This window comes from Equus caballus, chromosome 28 (assembly GCF_041296265.1).
Source record: "Equus caballus isolate H_3958 breed thoroughbred chromosome 28, TB-T2T, whole genome shotgun sequence".
Taxonomy (NCBI): Eukaryota; Metazoa; Chordata; class Mammalia; order Perissodactyla; family Equidae; genus Equus; species Equus caballus.
This window is the reverse complement of record NC_091711.1, coordinates 23750454-23773858: the sequence shown is the minus strand read 5'-3', so window position 1 is coordinate 23773858 and position 23405 is coordinate 23750454. Positions and strand designations below refer to the sequence as shown.

At 41.7% G+C, this 23405-nt stretch overlaps 1 protein-coding gene across 4 annotated transcripts in view; it reads right to left on the bottom strand.

Annotated features, from left to right (window-relative positions):
* PLEKHG7 (pleckstrin homology and RhoGEF domain containing G7) overlaps positions 1-23405 on the bottom strand; it is a 56210-nt gene that overhangs the window by 9108 nt on the left and 23697 nt on the right. For 3 of the 4 annotated variants that reach the window (XM_023631154.2, XM_023631157.2, XM_014736744.3), the window contains 8 exons: positions 20935-21033; positions 20041-20184; positions 16189-16284; positions 15526-15627; positions 12013-12126; positions 6701-6875; positions 5160-5275; positions 4700-4793 (listed from right to left, as the gene is read on the bottom strand). In XM_023631154.2, coding sequence (XP_023486922.1) covers positions 4700-4793; positions 5160-5275; positions 6701-6875; positions 12013-12126; positions 15526-15627; positions 16189-16284; positions 20041-20184; positions 20935-21033 — 940 coding nt within the window. The remainder of the gene's footprint in view (positions 1-4699; positions 4794-5159; positions 5276-6700; positions 6876-12012; positions 12127-15525; positions 15628-16188; positions 16285-20040; positions 20185-20934; positions 21034-23405) is intronic. The other variant, XM_023631155.2, reaches the window with a different exon arrangement.

Below are 23405 nucleotides of genomic sequence, written 5' to 3'. Positions count from 1 at the left end.
GGACACTGAGAAGGAGGCCATCTGCCAGCCAAAAGAGAGCTCTCACAGGAAACCAAATAGGCCAGCAACTTGATCTGGGACCTCCAGCCTCCAGAACTGGGAGAAATGTCTGCTGTTTAAGCCACTCAGTAAATATTTTTTATTATTCCGTGTATTTTTATTTATATTATTCTAGAAGTTCTTTCTCATATACTTTAATCTCTGGAAATGAGATAACTAAGGTTAATATAATAGATAAAATATTTAGGATTCATTTCTATTCTCTCCCCTTTAAGTTTAGAGGAAAGATTCTATATTTACATAGAAGAGAAATTAGATATTTTATTCAATCTTGAATCATCCTTGAATATTTTTTAAGAATTGTATTCCATCACTACTAGAAACTTTCCTTTTTGCAAATCAGGCTGCAGCAAAGACTGCAGGTTGTCTCTCAAAAACCATTTACCCTTTCTTTTGTGGTAATGGAATTTCCAGGTGGTAGTGGGTACATATCCACTGTGAATAAATACTACATCTCCCAGCTTCCCTTGTAGCTAAATATGACCAGGTGACCACATTCTGACCAATGGAACATGAGCAGAAGCGTGCAAGTTCTGAGTCATATCCTTAGACAACAGGACAATGCTCTCCTGTCCCCCTGGCCCTTCCCACTGGCTGGAATATAGACACACTGGTGACTCATCTTGGGCCACACAAAAGAAAGCAGTACCCCAGGGATGGCAGAGCACAAGAACAGAAGGAACCTGGATCCCTAATCATTTTGTGGAGTAGAGCTGTCATATAGTTCAGGGTTTTACACGAGAGAGAAAGAAACTTCTGTCTTTCTAAGCAATTGTTATCTGTCTCTGTCTCCAATGGCTGAATCAATAACCTAACTAATACAGAGGACTAGGAATGGGACACTGGGGCAGCCCTAGACCTTCAAGAACTGTTAAACATTGTTTTCTTCACCCTCTGCCACTCACACGTGAATTAGGTTGATGATCATTGTCAAAATGAAATAGTTTTGTTTTCTCCCTCTAATTTCAAGCCTTAACAAACAGGTAGTGAGCATTTTCTGTGCCTAGACTTTATTCTAGGAGATGGTGATTATTTTAGCTACCGTTTATGGAGGCCCTTGTGTTCCTCCAAGCAGTCACCAAACACTGAGCGCCTGCTGTACATCGGTGATTAAGACAGAAGCTCTCCCCTCAGGGAGCTTTGATTCTAGTGAGAGCAGACACATATTAAGCACGTAAACAAGAGTTAAAATAAGATAAATTCAGGAATTGACAGTGTTTAAAAGCAGATGCAGTAATACGAAAGAGGATGACTAAGGAGGAGATTATAAGCATAAAGTCAGAGTGTTCATATTCATTATCCCAGGATTTTTAAGCTATTGCAGCCCAGTGAAAAAACTAACCAAATGATTTCATTAGACTTAACTAATGAACACCGTGAGTCTGAAATTCTGCGTAGCTAAGTGCTACACAATCAGAACTGAGACTTAGAAATGTTTGCAGTTCAGTCTCGACTGGTTGTTTGTTTTTCTCATGGAGTCTGGACTGTGGGGTTTTCGTTGCACTGTTAGAGAACGGAGCAGCATCACTGACTTATTTCAGTTCTGCAGCAGCTTGAACAATGTGTTCTTTAGGTGTTAGCTGTTGGACCAGCATATCTGTCTGCACCTTACTCGTTTTTCTATTTAGAAACACCAATGTGTGGGGAGCAATACATTTGTGAAGGGTGTGCTGGCATGAATTCCAAAGGGAAGTTGGTTATGCTCCAAAAGTTATGAAAACTTGTACCTTCTGGGAATAAGAAAATACACTTATTTGGTTACAATAGTACTGTTTTTAAAGCGGGAAGAAATTTTGGGACAATATTTTAGGTATCATCAGTCATTGTTATCATCATCATCATCATTATCACCATCAACAATATTTACAGAAGAGACTAAGGAAATTTACACAACTTTCCCAAAGCCCACAATTGGTGCTACATCCCTTGATTCTTGGTGCACTGCTTTTTCCATTCAAAATGGTGTCCTGTTTCTTCTAACGCTATTCCCAACCCCCACCACATGTCTGCCAACTCTGAGTCAAAGTCCCAGTGACTTTAAACTTGATTTGCTACTACTGTATGGTGCCTCCTCTCTGATAGAATTTGACTAATGGCATATGCCATCAAACTAGTGCCTGGTATTAGTGACATTTACATAGGTCATTCCCATTCTACCACATTTGACTCTACAAGAAACTTTTTCTGAAGAGTTGTGTCAATCTGCAGAGTCCTTCTTAGGCCAGTCTCTCTCCTATGCTTCCGTGACCAGCACCCCAATCCACGTGAAATGTGAATGTACAACTGATGTGGCTTTTCACTGAGAGTGGTTATGGTCATATTTATCCAGCTTCCATGTGGCTTCCACATGCCCACACCTGAACCCTAAAATTGGCTCCCTGAGCCCCTTCCTCCTCCACCCTCAGTGTTATCAACCAAGATTTCAGGCACATAGATGAACACTGGAAGGCATCGTCGACTCATTTCCTCTTCATCCATTTTATCAATCATAAAGTCCTCCTGTTTTTGCCTTTGAAATATCTCTCACGTTTATCCTTTTCTATTCATGTCCATTTCTGAGATTTTAGAATAGGCCAGTGCATCTCACAGTGTTGGGAAGTTGGTAGATAGAGGGAAGAGATAAATCAAAATCTCTAATAAATCTAGGTGGAGGCCAATTTGGGGGGAAAGGTGTATGTTTGAACACAGAGCTGTGTTTTGCTTTGTTACTTTCATTTGGTTTTGTCACAATAGGTAATGATTTTTGAAATTGTAAACAACATCAAAGAAAATTTAAAATTGTTGTCTTCAAATAGAATTGGGAGGTGGTTGGTCTACAGGTTAAGAATGGTTGAGAAACTCAGGCCCAAGCTCTTCTCACCTCACTCTGCTTCTCCGCGAAGCTTCCAGGCTGGTCTCCCGGCTTTGGTCTCCTCCTCTACACCATTTTGTGCATTGCTTCTGATAACCTTTCAGCACCCTTTTAAGCCTATCAAGTCCCTGCCCAAGAACTCAAAGACTTCTTGTTGCCAGCAATTTTCTGGTTGGGTCCCTCTGTTTGGCTTCCAAGGCACTTGCTGTGATTCTGGAAGCCTACTAGGCTGAGGCAGCCTGGCTTGAGTCTGGACCCTGCTTGTTTACCTGCCAGGTGACCTTGAGCATGATACAGAACCTCCTTGAGGCTCACATTCCTCACCTGTAAGATGGGATTAAATGTAACTTCTCTGCATAACTCGCTGGAAGGAGAAAATGCATAAAAAAGCCCTTTGATGTAAAACGCTGGGCATGTCTATCTTCTCTAGATGGCAGTTGCCAGGTGGGGGTTATATCCCAACCTGACATCTAATACTCTACCTAAAATACAGCAGATTCTCCACAGATGTGTATTGAATAAAGAATCATTGCCCGGCACTCCCCACCGGATCTCACACTACCATAAATAGGCCACCTCACAGCCCATCAGGGCTTCGTACACAGCAGGTGTCCAATCAGGATGTTGTGCAGAAATGAATAAATGAATGAATGCAAATCTTGTATCAGTCAGGAAGCTCTTTCTGATCATCATCATATTTATGGAGCACAGACTCTGCGCCAACCATTCTTTCAAGCGCTTGCACATCCATTACCTCATTTAATCTTCACAACAAAGGGGGGAAACTGCAGCATGGGGAGATTGCTGTGACTGGCCCAAGGTTACACAGGCAGAGGAGGCTGAGTCAGGAAGTGAGCCTGGCAGTCAGCCTACGGGGCTTGCCCTCCTAACCATGCTGTTAGAGGCTATTCTGTCAGGTGGCTTCTGCTTCGAGCCTTTTCTCCTGCTGTGCTCCTTATCTGGGATGCCCTGCCTCCTGTCCTTCCACTGACCTCCATCCTTTCTCTCCCCGCAAGCCCACCTCCCGGGCACTCCAGTTTCACAGATCCTCTTTTCTGAACTTATCCTGCAGGTCTGCTCATTTTGGCGGAGCTTCTCCATCAGAGGGAAAGGATTAAACAAAATAATTGTTTTATATCCTCCAACAGTACCTACCTACCACAATGTGTGTTACATAATAGGTTCTCAATAACACTGATAGGATAATTGCCCAGCTCACTGGAGGAGTAAAATGATGATAACAGCTGACATTGAGTGTTTACCATATTCCAGACCTTGAGCCAAGCTCTTCCTATGTGTTATTTCATTTTAACAACAATCTTTTTTTCATAGTTTTTTTTTTTTTTCTCCCCGAAGCCCCAGTACATAGTTGTGTATCCTAGTTGTAAGTCCTTCTAGTTCTTCTGTGAGGAATGCTGCCACAGCATGGCTTGACAGGTGATGTGCAGGTCTGCACCCAGGATCCGAACCTGCGAACCCCAGGCCACCAAAGCAGAGTGCACAAACTTAACCCCTACGCCACCACGCTGGCCCCATTGACAATAATCTTATGAGATAGATACACTTAGCCCATTTTATAGAGAGAAAACGGAGGGCACATAGCTAGCTACGTTGCAAAGTCGTTGATCAAGCTGGAGTCTGTGTGACTCCGCAGGATGCTCTCTCATTCACATTTTGCATCGCCTTGGCCACAGGCAAATACCGTTCCTCCCACCCTTCAATTAGCAACAGTTGGACAAGTTATCAGGTAGCAAAGATCTTAGGGTTTTGAAGGAAACAGTTATTTACCTGCAAGAGTTAATTTTCCTTCATAGAGAAGGTGTCTGTTGGTTGGTGACAAGATGTTTTCTGCCATGTGTTCTTTAAAAATGTGTCTCAGGCACTTGCAAAACAAAAGAGAAGATCAAAGAGATATTGTTAGTGATTGGAAGAGAACATGTTCAAGAAACTGGGGCAGTGAACGGGGTCTAGAAAGTTCATGACATTTGGAAATGCCAGTAGATGGACATGGGGATGGGAAAGAATGGCAAAACCTCTCAGAAGAGCCACCCCAAGAATTGCATGATGACATCAGCCTCCCACATACAATGCCACGTGGATAAAGGCTTCACTTCTTGCTCATAAAACTAGATTTAGTACTCAAATGGGCAGCTGGAGACTTTGTAAAGCTAGTGTATTTATTTCCACCTGAATGCCAGACTTCTGGAAAGGGACATAAGTCCTAACTGATCCTTTTTTTTTTTTTTACCTCTGGAATGAAAAACCTTTTATCTCTATCCCAAAGTGGAGGCCACACTATAATCTCCTGGAGATGTCTACATTTTTGGAAATTGTCAAGCCACTTCACTTTTCCTTCAAGATCCCCTGGAAGACAAGACAGATCCAATGTATTTTTTAAATGCATGTGACATTACAGCATAGATTTTAACCAAGATCCACAGAAATAATGTAGAGACACTGACAGCCCCGGAGCTAAACTCTATCTTAGGTTTATTTAACATATTGCTTGCTGTTTAAATGTCTTAGAAAAACTCACTAATTTGCAGTCAGCCTCTTGAGAGAAAAATGAAGCTTAACTAATTTAATTCAGTAAGTTGGAAATGTGTTGTGTGTTTTTATTTCAATACTACTAATAAAACTCTTGGTAGCTTTCTCTTATGCTCTACACCACACAGCCTATAACTAGAGAAAGAAAAAAAATCATACAGACAAAGACAAACAAGTCTTTTTGTCCTAATCACAAAACATACATTCACTCATGATAAGGATGATTATTTCCTTTTGGTAAGAACTCATTTTCTCTTCTGAAGGTTTGTATTAATTTTCCAACATTTTCTAATTACCTTACTATGGAGGTTTTGAAATGATTTTTGGAAGCACGGAGGGCAAGTCATAGACCCAGAGAATCACAGGGTGGGTGGAATCCTTGAGAATCCATCATCTTTAAGCTCATAGACTTAGAGGAAGGCCACAGGGATCTCGTCTCTCAACAATACGGATCCATATTCTTTGGAGATTTCTCCAGAAGAGATGATATCTTCCTCACAAACTTATCAAAATGAGTATTAACCTTCAAAATTACTTTAAAAGTTTTTAAAAGTTTGTCTTTAATTGAATTTGTTCTTATTCACTTGATAAGCTGAATTCTAATTCCTTGAGTCATTTTAGAATTTGAATGAAAAAATGTAGAAAGAGAAAAATTTGAGTTATTCCCTTTTGATGCTTCCCAGGAAATCTTGGTTTATTGGCATATACCTGGACTTTTTATTTGAATTTAATTATACAGAGTTCCACAAATAAATTTAAGTCATCACAAGGCTTGCTTAGTTCCTATTCTCAAATTTCAGTTCTAAAGATTGGCCCTGGATTTCAGTGACTAATAAAATGATGAATGGTAATTGATCCTCCAGAAAGACTTCCCATGGTGTTGCCTCCCATTTGCTTTGTGTGTGAGTTCAGTACGGGTGTTAAAAACAAAATGCCTTCAATCATCTGGGAAGTGGAAATTTTCCTGCCTGAACTCACTTCTGAAAGCCTTCGAGACAGAGCATGTCCTGCGTAAACTTGGCCAGGGAGGGTTGGCCAGGATGTGACTGGAGCCCATTGTTTGGTGTGTGTTTGGTTTACAATGCAGTCAAACTCAAATCCGTGTTTCCGAAAGCCATGACCTCAAGTCAATGGAATTACCTTCTAGGATGGAAGCCTGCATGGTTCCCAGGAGCCGCAGGGCCCCCAACTCTTTGATTAAACTTACAGTGGAGCTCTGGGTCACTCATCTCAGGGACTTACGGATTGACTTTTCCACCTTTTCCTTGATGGAGTAGATCATGATTTTCTCAGTAGAGTCGGTAGTCCTTTTCCAGATATTCTTCAGCAACAGGGGGTATCGAGTCAGCCTGTGTAGTGGAGCCACTAGTAGCTCAGGCAGGTGAAGCCGTCTGCACTGTTCATTTTGCTCACACCACTGGGGAAGGCAAAAGCAGACATATCAGACTGTCACTTCTATCCAGGCATTAAGAAGCCTGGACACGAGGAACTTTTAGAGATTTTACTTAGTAATGACATGATGCACCTGTGAGCTTCCTAGGGAAATTAAAAGCCATGAACTAGACTTTGATTTTGAAAAATTCTGTATTAAACTGTCTTTAGCAAGCATCTATCTACCAGTGCCAAATTCAGGGTCTGAAATTGGCTTCTTAGATGTGGTTAAGAAGTATTATTGAATATTACTGACTACATTGTTACTTTGCAATTAAAGAAATGAAAGAGTCCTTCTTCAGATGTCTTGCCTTGTCAATAAAGGTGATGAAGGCGGCAGTCATCAGCATTACCTACAACACCACCACTCAACCCTCCTGAATGGGGAAATTTATCAGGATTTGGATGTACAGGAAAAGTTCGAAATTTGTTAAACTTCTTCAAGAATGCATGTTCCATCAGTGGCAGTGATAAGATGTATTAGTATACGTGTTCCAGCCTTGTCTGTCCTTCTCACATAAGAGCTTGGTTTTGCCCACTGGCTTCTCCCTTCTCCCTGGTCCTCAGGGGAGATTCCTGGTTTCACCAGCTCTGTTAATATCCTTGTTGTGATGCACAGTTAGGAGAATTGAGAATCCAAACTCGGGGGATAGAAGGGAAAAGGAAAGGTTTTTGCTTGCTGGGTCAGTTCCTTGACCCTCCTTTGTTGAAAGGAATCAGGGTAAGGAGGAGAAAATGAAAATAGAAGTTGAAGAGCTAAAGTGATCTACATGACATAGAGCAGAGAGGAAAGAGGACAGAGACAAAGACACAGGCAATTTTCAATAGGGACAGTTTGGAGAAAGAAGCAGTCACAGGGTATGCAAGTACTGGGGAAGACAGGGAGAGGAATTTTAGCAAGTGTTGCCCAAGGGTGATACATTAGATTTCCATAAATGGTATTTGAGAAACACAAGTAAACATGAGAACAGCGTCTACGTTTGTTTCGTCTGCTGGACTGTTTCTTGAATGCAACACCGTCTTGAACCTGAGAGGCCCCGCTTTTGTGCAGGTGACACATGATGCCTGGAGCCAGGTCTCTGGCTACTATGCACATAGGTACGTCAAGTAGTCTTATTAGGGAGTGTGTTCTCTTCCTCTTCTCTTCTGCTACCTACTAGCCCCACATTGGTCCTGCGTTCAGCTGTAATGGGCCCGGCCTTACACTAAATATTCTTCTCCCTGTAGGCTATCGCCTCTTTTTCCTCTTCCATGTGCAGTCCAAGCCCAGGTTAACTCCTTTGCCTCATGACCCAGACTCCTCAGGGCCAGCCTCAGGAAGGCCAAGGTACACTTCAGAAGGCTCCCTTTGCTTCCCCAAAGATAATGTCATACGTCTTTTATGCTCAGGTGTCAGCCCTTGCATTTCTGAGAGCTAGGTATGACTGGCTCAAATTCCACCAAGTTAGATATTTACAAACTCACGGAATCTCATTGAGATTTCAATGGTTTCCTCTGGCCCCTGGGCTTGCACACACACTGTTTCTTCCCTGAACAACATGGGCCAAATGCCAAACTTAGCCCTCTGGTTGGTTTCCGATGTTGGTTTCCACCGTAAACTCACTCATGCTAAATGTTTTATGAGTGCATGTATTTATTTTACTGAAGATTTTGGGTTGTGGGGAGGGGTCAAATATACAGCCCCTCCCCCATTTTGCTGGCTCCATTCTCTTCTTTGGAAAAAGAGAGTTCTTTCTCCGGCTTTTCCCTCCCTCCAACTTTCCCCTCTTTCTCTCCCTGCCTCATGCTTAGCAATTTGTGCTTATCTTTCATAGCTTGACCTCATCCCTGACAGTCTCACTCTCCCACACTAGGAACTTTGTTAAAGTACTTCTTTTAAAAACATCCAGGGCTCTTCCTCACGTGAATTCTGCTAGATACTGTCTTTTCCATTTCCCCACATACAGATGGCAGGTCATCAGAGTGAACACAGGAGTGCATGGTGGGTGAAGCTTTAAGAGCCAGGCTTCAAGGCTTGCTGAGGAACCACCTTCGCTTCTCTGTACCTCAGATTCCTCTCCTGTAAAATGGTGTAAGGTACTAGATCACCTCTGAGTTCCCATCCAGCTCAAAATGTCTGTGATTCTCACTGGGGTTGGAAGGGACAGAGAAGGAAGTAGAGTCTGGAGATGTGGAAACGCTGAGAGTGGTAGAGTGGAAAGAAGAGGAGTGGAAAGGCCTTAGACTGTGGCCTTACGGGCTGATTTCCACGTTGACTCATTGGCAACAGCATTCCATTTGGGTTGGCTGAGAGGTCCAGTAACTGATTTCTTAGCAGCAGCTGGGGATTTCCTCAAAACACACAGGCCTGGGCCCCTGCCCCAAATTTCCATGCCGTAGGAACAGCTCTGGCTGCCAGCACCCAGTGGTATTCAGGGCAAATGTGAAAACACTCAATCTGGCCCAGATCTCAGTCAGGCAAGAAGCATCAGTGGTAAATAGTTTAGACAAAGATCCAGGCAGGAGTATTGGAAACTTTTAGTGTTTTGGGAAGCCTCAAAAGAGAGAAAAAAAGTATTTGACGATTCTAAGAGTAGCTATAAGTTTTTCTTTCATCTCTATATTGGCTTTATTTTTCAGATCCGTTAGGGAAGAAAAGAACATCTCTGGCAAGAGAGATTGGACATAAAAGGCCTTTTCATGGATGAGTCTAGATCAATGGAGGCTGCTTTGGTTTTATAACAAATATCCAATGTGATTAGGGGAACAGTGAACGGAATTAAGGGGCCCAAATAAAAATGTTCTCCTCTTAAATCTGTCTTGGTGGGATGCAACATTGGGCTGGGGCAACCGGCATTCTTGGAATCTTGGAAAATTTATGTAAGCTCTCTAAACCTCATCTTTGAAATGCAAATAACAGGAGTAGCCACCTCATCAGGTTGGTGAGAGGTTTTAATGAGATAATCCACACAAAGTGCATAGAACAGTGCCTGGCAGGTCTCGAACACTCAGTCCATGGTAGGTCAAGTTCCTAGCGATTGTTAATTGAACCACACTAAAATCGTTGGTACTAAGTTTGCAGTCTCTTTCTCTGCATCATTTTAACTGTCTCTGAAAGAGTGGGGAGAATTCTCCTGCTGTCAGTGTGCACCAAGATGATGTAGAGACACTCATAACGCCCAGCTCCCCATGGCGTGGAGGGCTATGAGTGCCAGCGCATTCATAGCCCAGTTCCAGGCAGCCCATAAAATCACACAGATTTAAGTTCCTCAAGAACACTGTTTATATCAGAGCATAGTAGGAGAATGAATGTCAGCTGCAGACAGGTCTGAATTCAAACCCTGCCTCCGCCCCAGAGCAACTGTATCTTTTGGCAAGTTGCCTAATTTGTTGAAGCTCCTGAAAAATGGAGATACTATAAAATCCTACAGGGTTATTGTGAAGACAAAGAGATCATAGATGACCAGCATGCAGCACAGTGCCTGGCTGTAGCAAGGCTCAAGAACCAGTCACCTTATTATTATTACTATATTATTACTTATTATATAAGTATTGTATGTTATAATAATAATCTGTGATGATGCTCTTATTCTCTCCGATGACGCTGTGGAAGGCAGATTCACCTCTCCCTGATCCTTCACCTTTGTTTCATCATGTCAGCATTTCCCTGGTAAAGGAAAATAGCCCTGACGAGTTAGAAATAGTTCTGGTGTAAAGGGCATTGAATTTTTTTGCCTGAAGATCTTCATCCAGGTCCTTTTTTGCCACTTATTGGCCATGTGACCTTGCAAAAGTCACATAACCTCTCTGAGCCTCAGGGACACCTGGGGACAATGTAATCAACTTCACAGGTTTGTGGTAAAGATTAAAAGAGATGTTTGAAAGTGACTGGTAAAGCAGTATGTATTATAAAAGTATCACGTGTTATCGTTAAGACATGGCATCCTCTACTTCTTTTCCCTAAATATCTTTAGATCCTATATATATTTTATGTAGAAATGTAAACCACTCTCCTATGTCACAGTGGATACGGGATTTTCCAGCATTCTTTTAAAATGGTGGCTGAGCCTTGTTAAATTCATCTCTGTCATAGGTTGGAAGGGAGAGAAATGGACCCGGATTCTCCTCACTTTGGGGTCTTGCCTAGGAGTCTAATCCATCAGTTTCTAGGAAAAACTTTCGCAACAGGATTATTTATACATTTGAAAATCTAAGGAGCTTTCAGGTTTCAGTTCGGATTGCACAGAAAACACTGAAACACTGAAGCTACAAAAATAAGGTCAAGTCTCTTCCCCAAGACCGTTCCTCCTTTCTCAGCCACGCCACACCCGGGCTTCCTGGCGCATCCGGGCCACAGCAAGGGTGCACTGATTCACAGCCCAGGCCTTGGGAACCGCCGCAGACTTTCCTCCCACGCCCCTGAGGGGATGCTCTAGCAGAGGCTTCTTGCAGCTTCGGGAAGAGCCGATTTTCTGGAAGGGCTTGGACTATTTTTTCTGGATCATGGAAAAGGGCTCCGGCATAATACTGAAAAGGCACAGTTCAGACTAAGGCAATGTCAAAGGAGGGGTCAAATAGAGAAAATTGTTTCCCGGTTTGCTTCTTAGCAAAGGCTAAAGGTCTCTAGCAGAAACTCCTTGTTGTAATGCTTTGGGACCACAGCGCCATGTTGTACAGCTGCAGGGGTAAGATTTCCATTGTGCTCTCCGATGTACTCTAGGGGGCGCCATTCTTAAAGAATAGGATGCAACTAGTGCTCCAAGCTTTTGTGCAAAAGGATCTTGGGGCACCAAATCCTACAAGAGCCAAACTTCCAGTCACAAAGGCTCGGTTTTTCTGCTAGTCTTTCCCTTACAATGTTCCAGTTTCTTTCACAAACAAACCAATGAACAAATTAAAAAAAATTTAAGCCCTAGCCAAAACTTCAGAAGGGATATTAGATGATATAATGTTTCCAGGTGTGCGCCATTTAAAATTTCTCAGTGTGCAGTGGACGAGGTATTTATGAGGAAAGCAAATTTCTAGTTAAAATGTTTGGTTGATAATTTTTCTTCTTTCCCATTTCATTTGGGTATAATAATTCCCATTACCTGTTACACCCAGAGTCTCAGGAAAATAGAAAAGAAAAGAAAATGGTACTTTACTTTTAAATAAATTCCGAAGTCATCTCTCTGCCTCAGGCTCTCAAGATAAAAGACAGCGGCTGAGTAATTCAGGCAGTAGGTCTGGTGGCTCTGACAGACGCTCCCTCGGAAATACTGCAAGAGGAGAGGAGCCGAAGAATTAACAGAAGCAGGGAGACGGCTGACCGCTGACAGACTTTCTCTTTCTCTTCCCATTTACGCTTAACTAGGATGCGAAAAAGCGGAGGAGCCGCTGTTATCAGCAGGAGCTGTGACCGCGTGGATGGAAACAGGCTTCCCAATGAACATTCTTTTAAGAAAATATGATACTCCCATAATGAACAGTTAACTCCTCAATAAATGGTCTCCCCTACACCCCCATACTTAAAATTCTATTTAGGATGTCTTGATTTAATTCACCCTTCACTTCCGTTAATGCTTTGTTGAAGCCCACACACCCTGCATGGTACTTAATAACAAATATTGGCTTTGATTTCAATGCCCATGTTGGTTGATGTTAAACTTGTGTTGGTAGTAAGTGATTAAAGTAACAACATTTAACTTTTCATCAAATATTCCTCAAAAATATCCATAAATTTAATTCTCCTGCTGGCTTCTAAAAATGTAGTCAACTTTGGGGCACCTTCACTGAGTATGCTATGTTTAGTAGTATGCATTTTGTATGGTAGTCTTACCCAACCTAACGCTTATCTTCCCTGTTCCTCATTATTCTTATTTAGTGTCTTAAACTTGCTATCATGGCTACACATTTATAAGCCATCTCAAATTTATTTTAGCAGAAGAGAAATGGACAATTTGTATGTCTGTGTTCATATACTTAATGGTCAAGCTGAGCACACCACACAATGTGCCACCATCTCAGATAAGTGTCTCTCTTTGGAATGACAATTATTCTTTTCTCTTCACCAATGCTTCTGGCTCGTTATTGGCAGACACTCTTTCCCGAATTTCATAGTGCCTACCATGTTGCTAAGCCTATGTGCTCCTTGAATGGGTCCCTTAAGGAATTTTGAATAGTGTCATCCTGTGGTGGAAGGAGAGGAGAAAGACAGACTTGATGGCGACATGATCACTACAGCGAGCAGGGAAAGCAGGCCCAACCTAAAAAGCCACTGAAGGAAGTGATAGCAGTAAAGGCAGAGGTAATGAAAACCTAGAAAAATTTTGTTATAGAACCTCAGAGGAGAAAATGACATGGGAGAAATGTCATGTTTTGGCTCCAGCAAGGGGGAATTTGAAAGACAATGATGTGAGTTTATTTTTGAGGCAGGAGGGTGTCTGGGTAGCAAAGAGGACTTAGAGCTAAGAAAAGGTCTTCTCACAGCACACTGAGATGCTCGAGAAACGCCGTTACTCGGAGACAATTGTTAAGACCATAAATGGTCAGCCTTAGAAATCCAGTTCCACAACCCATTAGCTATGTGAACTTGGTCGAATTAGCTAACCTCTTCAAGCCTCAGTTTCCTTCTCAGTGACTTGCTCAGATGGCTTACGTGTGAATAACAAACGTCCCAGTCTTCCACTGGTGAGCTTCCTATGAGACACCGTGGTGGGCTGTATTATCATACACGTCTAGTTCCCCTTCATGGGGAGGATCACGTGTCCCCACTCCACTGAGGGTAAGCTTGGCCGTGTGATTTTCCTTGGCCAATGAAATGTGAGCAGACTTGCCCTGTGTTGCGTCAGGCAGAAACTTGAAGCATCAGTGAGTGCTCTGCCCCAGTCTCTTATGTCTTTGCCATGGTGACTGGTACTGCTCCAGGTGGTGGCTCCTCCCTCAGCATGGGTCCCAGAGTGAGGACAATGACCAAGTGGAAGCAGAGCATCAGTGAGACATGAACCAAGCCACTGAGATTGGGGATTGTTACTGTGGTACAACTGAGTCTAACCTGACTGCTATAGGAGCTTTTAACTTTAGGAAAAGCTTTTATAACCCGTCTTTGCTGTTCTGTAACATAATATGAAGCATTCCTATGTGGGTATATTATAGACTTTTAGTAAAGTCCATTGAGATCCCTTGCTTCAGTAGACTATAAGTGCACTTAGGCTGTAAGTCTGAATCTCTGTGTCCCGCCTCAAATTCGTAGGTTGAATGCTCACCCGCCATGTGATGGTCTTAGGAGTGGGCCCTTCTGGAGATGATCAGGTCCTGAAGCTGGAGCCCTCATGAATAAGATTAATGTCTTTGTCAGAGAGGCTCCAGAGGCCTTTCTAGCCCCTTCCACCACGTGAAGGATAAAATGAGAAGTGCAGTCCAGAAGGGGGCCCTCCCCTGACCACACTGGCACCCAGCTCTCGGACTTCCACTGTCCAGAACTGGGAGAAATAGATTTCTGTTGTTTATAAGCCACCCCGCCTGTGGTATTTTGTTACAGCAGCCTGAGCAGACTAAGACAACTTATGTGTTTTGATGAGGAGTTGATACTTCTCCAGACTGTTTACTCAAAGCTAAACCTAAAATTAAATGACTCAAAAGGAATTGAGAGATCCTGAGGTTTTAGCTAATCCCTCACACTGACATTCTTTCTCTTGTTTTTCTTATCGAAATCTGTCTTCAGAGTTCACAAAGGATCCTCCTACTTTCTACCAAATTTCCTGCTTGTTTTGCCTTGTGAAATATTCCTTCTCCTTCATATCTCCCCTCAGGCATCATTGCCCCAGGAAGAATTTCCTATCTGTAACTGCCTACCTCATCGTCTGCCCCCCAAGAAGCTTTCCTTCATCAATCATATCAATGTTCCTTTTTCCCCTAGTAGTTATCTTAATTTGATTATATAATCCTTAGTGTCATTTTTGGATTAATTTCTCCCTCACTAGACGGAAAAGTCACCAAAAGCAGGGAGTGTGCAACTTTGCACATTATTATGTACAGGCTGTCAGCCCCACACATAAGCGCTTAGTAAGTGCTCAATAAATCTCAATCTATATTTTTTAAATGGATCGTGAGAATTCACATCTTGCTAAATGAAAATAGATAAGGGACTGGATTAAAAAGCTCAAAGTTAAAAAAGGGGCTGGAGGTCCAAATATTTACGCCAGAAATAAATAGCATTTATCAAACCAGGGCTACAGATTTTCCTTTTTTCTCCTCCTTCATAGGCAGAAGTCTCATTAAGGGTGTTGATGGATTTGAAGGTTTTTTTTGTTCCTTTCTGAGAGACTGGCACTGTTGTTAGAAGAACAACTGAACCATGTAATTAGCCTCTGCAAACTATTGCCATGAATATTGCTTTAAATTGAAGTCATTTAAAAAACAGACTTGGAAATGGCTTTTCCATGCATGCAGATTTTTGTGTTACTAAAACCCACACAGGAGATGTGACAATGGGAAAGCAGAATCTGCAAGTTATTTTTGAAAACATTGGTTGGTGGAGACAGGGATGGTTCCTTTGTAAGAAGGTGCTGGTGGAACTTTCCCAGGAACGACAACAGAAATTAAGCAGGGATAAACAGCTACCCCGGAAGGTGGGAGAATTTCGTGCATGAAGCTGAGATCTCCCAGAAGAATTTTACCTTCGTGAGCACAGAAATGAAATCCATCGATGGTGGAGTCTCAGAAGCGTCAACATAGTCCTTGAAGATGCGGAAAAGACTATTCACAAAACTAAAGCTTGTCTAGGGGTAGAGAGAAAGAAAACAAAAGTGGGCACACAGCCATGAGTAAGGAATAAATATTTGATGAACTTCAAGCATCGTTCTTACAGATGTCTTCCTTTTTAAACTTATCTCCTCACAAAACTCAAAGATTTATTTTCCTCCAATCTCCAATATATATTTTCTTATAAATAATTCTTTTTGATATCTCTCCTCTCTTCCTTTTTAGAAGAAAGATATTATTTATTTATAATGTATGTGAGAAAAGGACATTCATTTGAGAATAAACGTTTAGGAAGATGATGGAGATGTTAGGAATGTGTTTACTTTCTTAAAAAGTGAAAAATGTTACTGAAGGCTGATAGCTGCAATCTCTTGGAAAGATGTCGATGGATGTTTTGATTTCCTTCTTATCAACCTAAACTCCTGACCATAAGATTATATGGGGATGGAATATGAAATAAACCATGTTCCATATTCCAATATGCAATACAAGCCACAGGAACAGACCAAGCGTGACTTTTCATGACCCTCTAGTGAATTTTAAAACATGGCTACTGGCGTCTTCCTACTTTGGCTCACCTGGCTTAACTCCTCCAGGTTAGCAAAAAGTCTCCATAAATCCACATCCGGGAGATAGTCATGAGTTTGTAGATATCTTAGTGTATTCATGAAGATCTTCAAAAAAAATAAATGCACATTACTTTCCATTATTTCGTTTTAAAACTTGTCCTTTGCAAGAACACTAAACATAAATCTCCTGAGTATAACATTACAAAACAATTTAGAAATCAGTATTTTGAAGGTTTAAGAATTTTCCTGAGTACAAATGATGGCATTTGAGCTCCATAGACCATATGGGAAATGTGCTCTTCTGTAGGAAGTCGTTGTTGCTTGTGCGAGTCCTAACAACATTCCTGTTGAACATAATCTGCTCAAATGGGCTTTCTCTGCCTCCCAGTGCCAAAGAAATCGCAAAGGTTCTCTTCTTGCCAACAGTACTAACTTGAGACCAAAACAGCATTCATGCTGAGTTCTCATTTATTGCTTCCTCTGCAAAAGACACAAATAACCTTTACTGTCAGGGCATTAAAAATAGAGAGCTAATGAGTGAATATCTGAAAACTGGTAAGATGTTTAGATTTGGATAAGTGCATTAAATATTAGTGAAATTATTAAGAGAGTCCTTAGGTTATTATTACTTGATCTGATGCTTTCAGCTAATGGGAAAACTATTCTACAGCAAGCCAAGAAAGAGCTACAATCTTCACAGATAACTTGCCCCTCATTCTATAGACTAAAGCGAGATTAACTTCTTGAAATAGGAATGCTTTGTATAAATATAGCAAAGCCAATTATTTCAAGAATTTTAGGTGTGAAAAGACTTGTACTTTAGACTGCCAACTTTCTGAAATTCCCATTTTTGTATTACTTAATTCATGCAATGAATGGTTCTTGAAATGCATCAGAATTGCCTAGTGGCCTTGTTAAACCAGAGATTCCTGCTCCCCACCCCCCCGCCCCCAGTTTCTGATTCAGTAGGTCTCTGATGGGGTGTGAGAACACTCATTTCTAACAAGTTTCCAAGTGATCTTGATACTGTTGGTCTAGGGACCACTGTTCGAGAACCACTGACTTAGAGCTTCCCAAAATCCATATAGTGTTGATTGTCTGGAAATCTGTCAATATCCAAGCATTTACAACATATAATTGTAAAACACAGAATAAAAGTGGGGAAATTTAGAAGAAAATTAGAAGAAAAACTTAGGCTTTTTGCTATAATAGTCTTTGCTTTACAAAACCTTTTGTCATTTTCAAAAAATATTGGATCCTCCAGTATATTTATTTTACTTTGAGTTACAAAATCCCAATTTACAAGCAACTTTGGGAAACACGTTGGTTGTGTAAAGGGAGAAACATGTGTACTGTAAATACACTAAGACACTGGAAAATAAATAAACTCAAAGTGGCCTTTTTTAAAGCAGACAATGCTAATTTGAAAAGCTTGTGCAGCTGACAGTGGGACAGAAAGTTCTGTGCTGTTTGTTAGGGCAAAAGAGGTAATATAGCTCAGGGGTTAGTGCTCTGCAATGAACATCTATTGGTTGCCACCCAGCTTCAATGCTCCCCTTCCCCAACATCATTCTGGTTTTCACCTCAGTATCAACTCTTCCCCATGTGCCATGTGGCAAACTGACCTTACTCCCAGGGACGCACCTTGGTTGCATTAAGGCAATTAGCACACTCCTTCCTTATCTGAGTAGTTGGTTCAGGAGTGGGCATGAGACTTGAGCCAGTCCAATCAGAAAGAAAATCAAGACTTCTGCTATGAATGCTGAGAAGAGAACCTGTCTCTCTCTCCTTCTCTCTCTCTCTTTCTTTTCTTTCTCTCCATCTATGGGCTCAGAGACAGCAGCCATTCTGTGACTACAATAGAAGCCAGCCACAGGATGAGGCTGATGCCGTGGAAGGCAGGGGTGAGAGATGGAAAAAAATTTTGTCCTTGGTTTTGAGCCCCTTGATCAAACCAACCTGGATCTCTCACACCTCTGGATTTTACAGTCACATGGGCCAATGAAACCCTGTATTATTTAAGCTCATTCTCTGAATCCTAACTGATAAACTCTCTAAGCATCAATTTTCTCAGAGTGTCTTTGCCATTTAAATTTTGCTGGTACAGTACTTAGTGCTGTGACCAACACTTAATCAACGTTACTTACAGAAAATAATAACAGACATTTGTATGTCACTTGACTGATTTCAAAGAAAACTAATCTGATCATCACAATGATCAGATGTTATGAGATAGCCAGAGATGGTATTGTCATCCCTCTTTTGTAGCTTAGGACAGGAATTGTCAAACTACAGCCTGTGGTATAAATCAGGCCTGCTACCTATTTTCCTAAATCATGTTTTATTGTCACACAGCCATGCACATTCCTTTACAAATTATGTATGGCTTCTTTTGGACTACAATGGAAGAGCTGAGTATTGCAATAAAGACCACATGGCCTGCAAAGCCTACAATATTTACTACCTGGACCTTTACAGAAAATGTTTGCCAACCTCTGGTTTAGGAAATGGAGGACTAGACTTTCCTAAGTCACGTAGTAAGTCAAAGGCAGATCCAGAACTTGAACATGGGTCTCCTAACACTGCTTTTTCTTGTGTAAGAGAGTAGCCAGGATTCAAAAATGCTTGTGGGCAGAGGCAACCTTGGAAGCAACGTGGCTCATCCTTCACTATGATCTTAGAAGGCAGTTGCTCCCTTCCTATCCCTTGCCCTCTGGTTCTTCTGCAAGGAAGTCTCTGCTCAGAAACACACCAGATCAGGGCTGCAGCACTGCACAACATCAGGGGCACCATTTACGTGGCAGACATCATGAATACACCGTGTAATCCAACCCCATTGTATTCCATGTACTGGCTGCCCCAGAAATCTGTGACTATGGTCCTGCAGCTGATAGAAAGTATTTACCTGGCACTGTTCATGAGGGAGCAAGAGTTCCGAAGGAGGGAGCTGACCAAAGATGGAATGGGCCACCTTGAGGGTGGTTGTGAGCTCCTCGGCTCAAGGGATGTATAGACACGGGGTGAGAATAAGGCAGAAGAGAGTCAGATCTCAGACGGTGAGCTGGACTAGTTTACTTAGAAAATATCATCCAATCCTGAGAGGCTATGTTTAAGAAAAGAAGGAAGAGGGGCCAGCCTGTGGCCAAGTGGTTAAGTTCATGCGCTCTGCTTCAGCAGCCCCGGCTTTTGCCAGTTCGGATGCCGGGTGCAGACATGGCACCGCTAATCAAGCCACGCTGAGGCAGCATCCCACATAGCACAACCAGAAGGACCTACAGCTAAAATATACAACTGTGTGCTGGGGGCTTTGGAGAGAAGAAGAAGAGGAAAAAAGAAGATTGGCAACTGTTGTTAGCTCAGGTGGCAATCAAAAAAAAAAAAGAAAGAAAAAGAAAAGAAAATGAGGAAGAGACCACCAAATAGTAGATAAACAATAGATAAAAGTTTCTTGGGACCAGCCCCATGACCAAGTGGTTAAGTTCCTGTGCTCCGCTTCGGTGGCCCAGGGTTTCGCCAGTTCCGATCCTGGGTGCAGACCTAGCACCGCTCATCAGGCCACGCTGAGGCGGCGTCCCACACAGCACAACCAGAGGGACCTACAGCTAGAATATACAACTATGTACTGGGGGCTTTGGGGAGAAGAAGAAGAAGAACAAGAAGAGAAGAAGGCAAAAAAAAACATCGGCAACAGATGTTAGATCAGGTGCCAATCTTTAAAAAAAAAAAGTTTCTTAAGATCCTCGAAAGAGGGGAACTCCCCACCCCCCAAACTTTCTTCTTTCAGCATGGAAGAGGAAAACAAATCCCCAAAGAATCAAATTAATATTTTCCATCTACAACAAAAATTAAGCCCAGCATTACCATCTTAAGAACTAATAAATGGTCCAAGAAATAAGTGCATTCACTTGTGAAAAGTTCCCACATGGCCTCTTGCTGCTTTCTCAAGTCTAAATGATCAGTAGGAAGTTTTTGATATGTTTCCATGACTTCATTCCAGGTCTTATCCTGTACATGGGAGAAAAGAGAGAACAAAAATTTCCATCTCGATGGGTTGACCTGTTCACTATTTGCTCTGACTTCGCAGGAACAAGCGTACTCGAAATCATGGTTTCCTGCCGCAGGGCCCCGCATCCCTCTTGGTAGTGATGCTTCAAGCTACCCAAACCACAGATTTCTTTATGGTTTTGGGATGCCACTTCCTCCCAATGCAAAGCATGGAATGTGTGACATATGTTATTTTTAATTTAAAATGAAAAGGCACTCAAATTGATGTTCTTTTGAATTATGCTTGAGAATTTCATGAGTCTTTTTCAGTTTATTGCAAAAAACACCCTTCAAAGAACCCCAAACCCAGAACTGGGAAGTCTAATCCAGGTTCCCCTGGAAACGCTTGTTGAAATTAACTACTGAAGAATCAGGAAATAAGAGTTTTAAAGTTTAAAGAGGCCTTTGGAAGTTGACTTATCAAAACCATCTTATTTTTCAAATGAGGAAATTGAGGTCCAGAGAAGTGAATAATCATAGCAACTATAACATTTGTACAAGACCTCATGGTCTACAAAGTGCTCTCATATCCATCACTTCAGTTTAAATAAAATGACTTTCCTGGGGGTTCAGTGTGCGTTAGAGAGAGCAGACCTGGTTCCTCTCCTGAACCTTGTTGTTTTTATGAACAAGGTGATAATCTGACAACTTAAGATAATGACTAAAACAAAAAGAGAAGCCACGCCACACAACAAACAGTTTATGAGATACCTTAAGGCTGTGGAACTCATAGCGCCTGAAGTCTGTAATCTTCACAGAGGAGAGGCAGTTTTCCAGATCAGACACATGCTTGTGTTTGTCTTTGCCCTGCTTAAAGATTGTTAGAAACGGGATTTTCAAACACGACAAGATTTTGGTAGCTTCAGCATCTTTTATTCATTCATTTTCTAACATGCATGAGAACAGACTGTACATTTTCTCTATAAGCTATTTCTGAGCCATAGTCTGACTCACAGGACCACAGAATGTCAAACCTGGAGGAGAGAGGCTGGTGAGGATGTCTAGTCAACACATGTCATTTTACTAATGAAAAAAAAAAGGACCCATCTTAGCATGGTCATATAGCACATAGACGGAGTTCAGTCTAGCATCTACCCCGTAGGGTGATATATAAAGTTCTAACTTGGCAAACACTGGATCATAGGACTTTAGCATCAAAAGGTGCCTTGGATGTCTTAGTTCAACCTCTCATTTAGCAGATGATTCAATAAAGCCCAGAGTGTTAATGGAATTGCCCAACACAGTAATTCTCTACTAACGAATACCAGAATATGCCAGAAACTCTAGTTTCCTTGGAATGGAACTGCCCATTTATTTTTGTTAGAATTTTAGTTAAAAAAATCTGATTACAAGGCAATGTATGGTTACTGTAGAAAATTTGGGAAACAAAAACACAAAGAAAATCAAAGTCACTCATAATCTCTACCCCAGATAACCACTGAAAACCTTTTTCTGATCATATTTATAACTAACTTTTAATTGTGCCCTATTTATACATTCTTTTATTACTTGGTTTTTAAACTTAACATATTGTGACCTTTTTTTTTTTGGATTCATTCAGTATTCTGTTGCAATATGATGAATTATCCGCTTAAAGAGTTCATTTTACCAACAAAACCGGGAAGAAGCTATCAAATAACAATGTGTAAGGCTTTCTAAAGTCGACTTGGCTGCATCTCAAGTGAATGTTTTTCACAAGTAATTTTTTAATTTGTTCTGTTGCTTCAGCGTGCATGATGCTGGCATGGATCTAAGCAGTTTGGTGGAAGTTACTCAACTTTGTGTTAATGAGCAAGGGAAGGCATGAGTTATCTGCTGCTGTGGGTGGGTGGCTCCCTGTGTATCTGAAAGGAGACTCTGCAATAGTTTCAGAATGTGCTAAAGGGCCGTGGCTGGTTTCTCTGGTAGGGTTATGGCACTGAAAGGGGAGCCTATGAGACTCATTAGCTTCCACAGCAGAAATGGAATCTTGGAGCTGGTTGGGGACCTCCTACCACAGTTGGGACATATGCCTTTTGTTGAGGTCTGAAACCATAGTGACTGCATGTTGTGGAAATCAAAATAGCAGCAGCCAGTTGGAAAATAAAGAAGCGGAGACAATGAAAGCAGCATTGGGACTGTGGGAAAGTGGGCACCAGCCCTCTGTCTTGAAGGACACTCACTGTCACTCTCCATGGGTCTGACCAACCTCCTGACCAAAGAAGTGCTTGATGGTTATACCAGTGAGAAAGGAGGGGACAGTCTGCTCAGAGGCCACATTAACTCTTTAGAGTGACAGACCCGTTGTTGGAAGCCTTGTTGCTTCCACTATAGTGGCATTGGCTAGGTGAGACAATGAGAAACATTTGAAGGGTATTTGAGAGGATATGGAAGATGATGAGAAGTAAGAGGCCAAGGCTACCTCTAGGGTCTCAAACCTAATAACTAAGAGGTGGGTGGAATGGAAATTTGCAGTAGGCGCTGGTGACATGGAACTGGAGTGAAATGGATATATGTGAACATATCCATATTGGAATGGTTGACAAGGAGATGGCATTGAATTGGTGAGAACAGACGAGACCTTTGAGAGCTCTGCTGAGATAAAGGAGGGAGGAGTGTCTAGCACTGGTTATGGGGCCCCACAGTTGGAGGAATAATTTAATGTTGGGGCTAAAACAGGCTCAGAGCTAGACCGCCTGGGACTGTTGGGGACAAATCCCCATTCTGCTGTTTATGAGCTGTGTGTGACCTCAGGTGAGTTATTCAATCTCTCTGAACCTCAGTTTCCCCCTTTGAAAAATGAGGATAATAATGTTACCTACCTTGTTGGGTTGTTGTGATAATTAATGAGTTAATATATGTCAACTACGGCGTACACAAACAGGAACACACGCAAACAGAAACAGTGTCTGATAATGTGGTAAGCATTACATATGTGTTTGCTTTTATTACTAATATTGTTATTGAGGGGTGGGAAGAAAGGAAGAAGAGAGGGAAAGAAGGTGAGAAAAGGAAAAATCTTCAATAGATTGGGAAAATACATTACAATGTAGTAGCGTGTTTGTTATATTGATGCAGATTATCACTTACATAGATATGAATTATTTGACAAATAATGCTAAAAGGATGAGGGAGTAAGTAGACATGTTGATTTTAAGGGGACCAGATATTGTGTCCTGGTGAAAGTAAACATTCAAGAAATG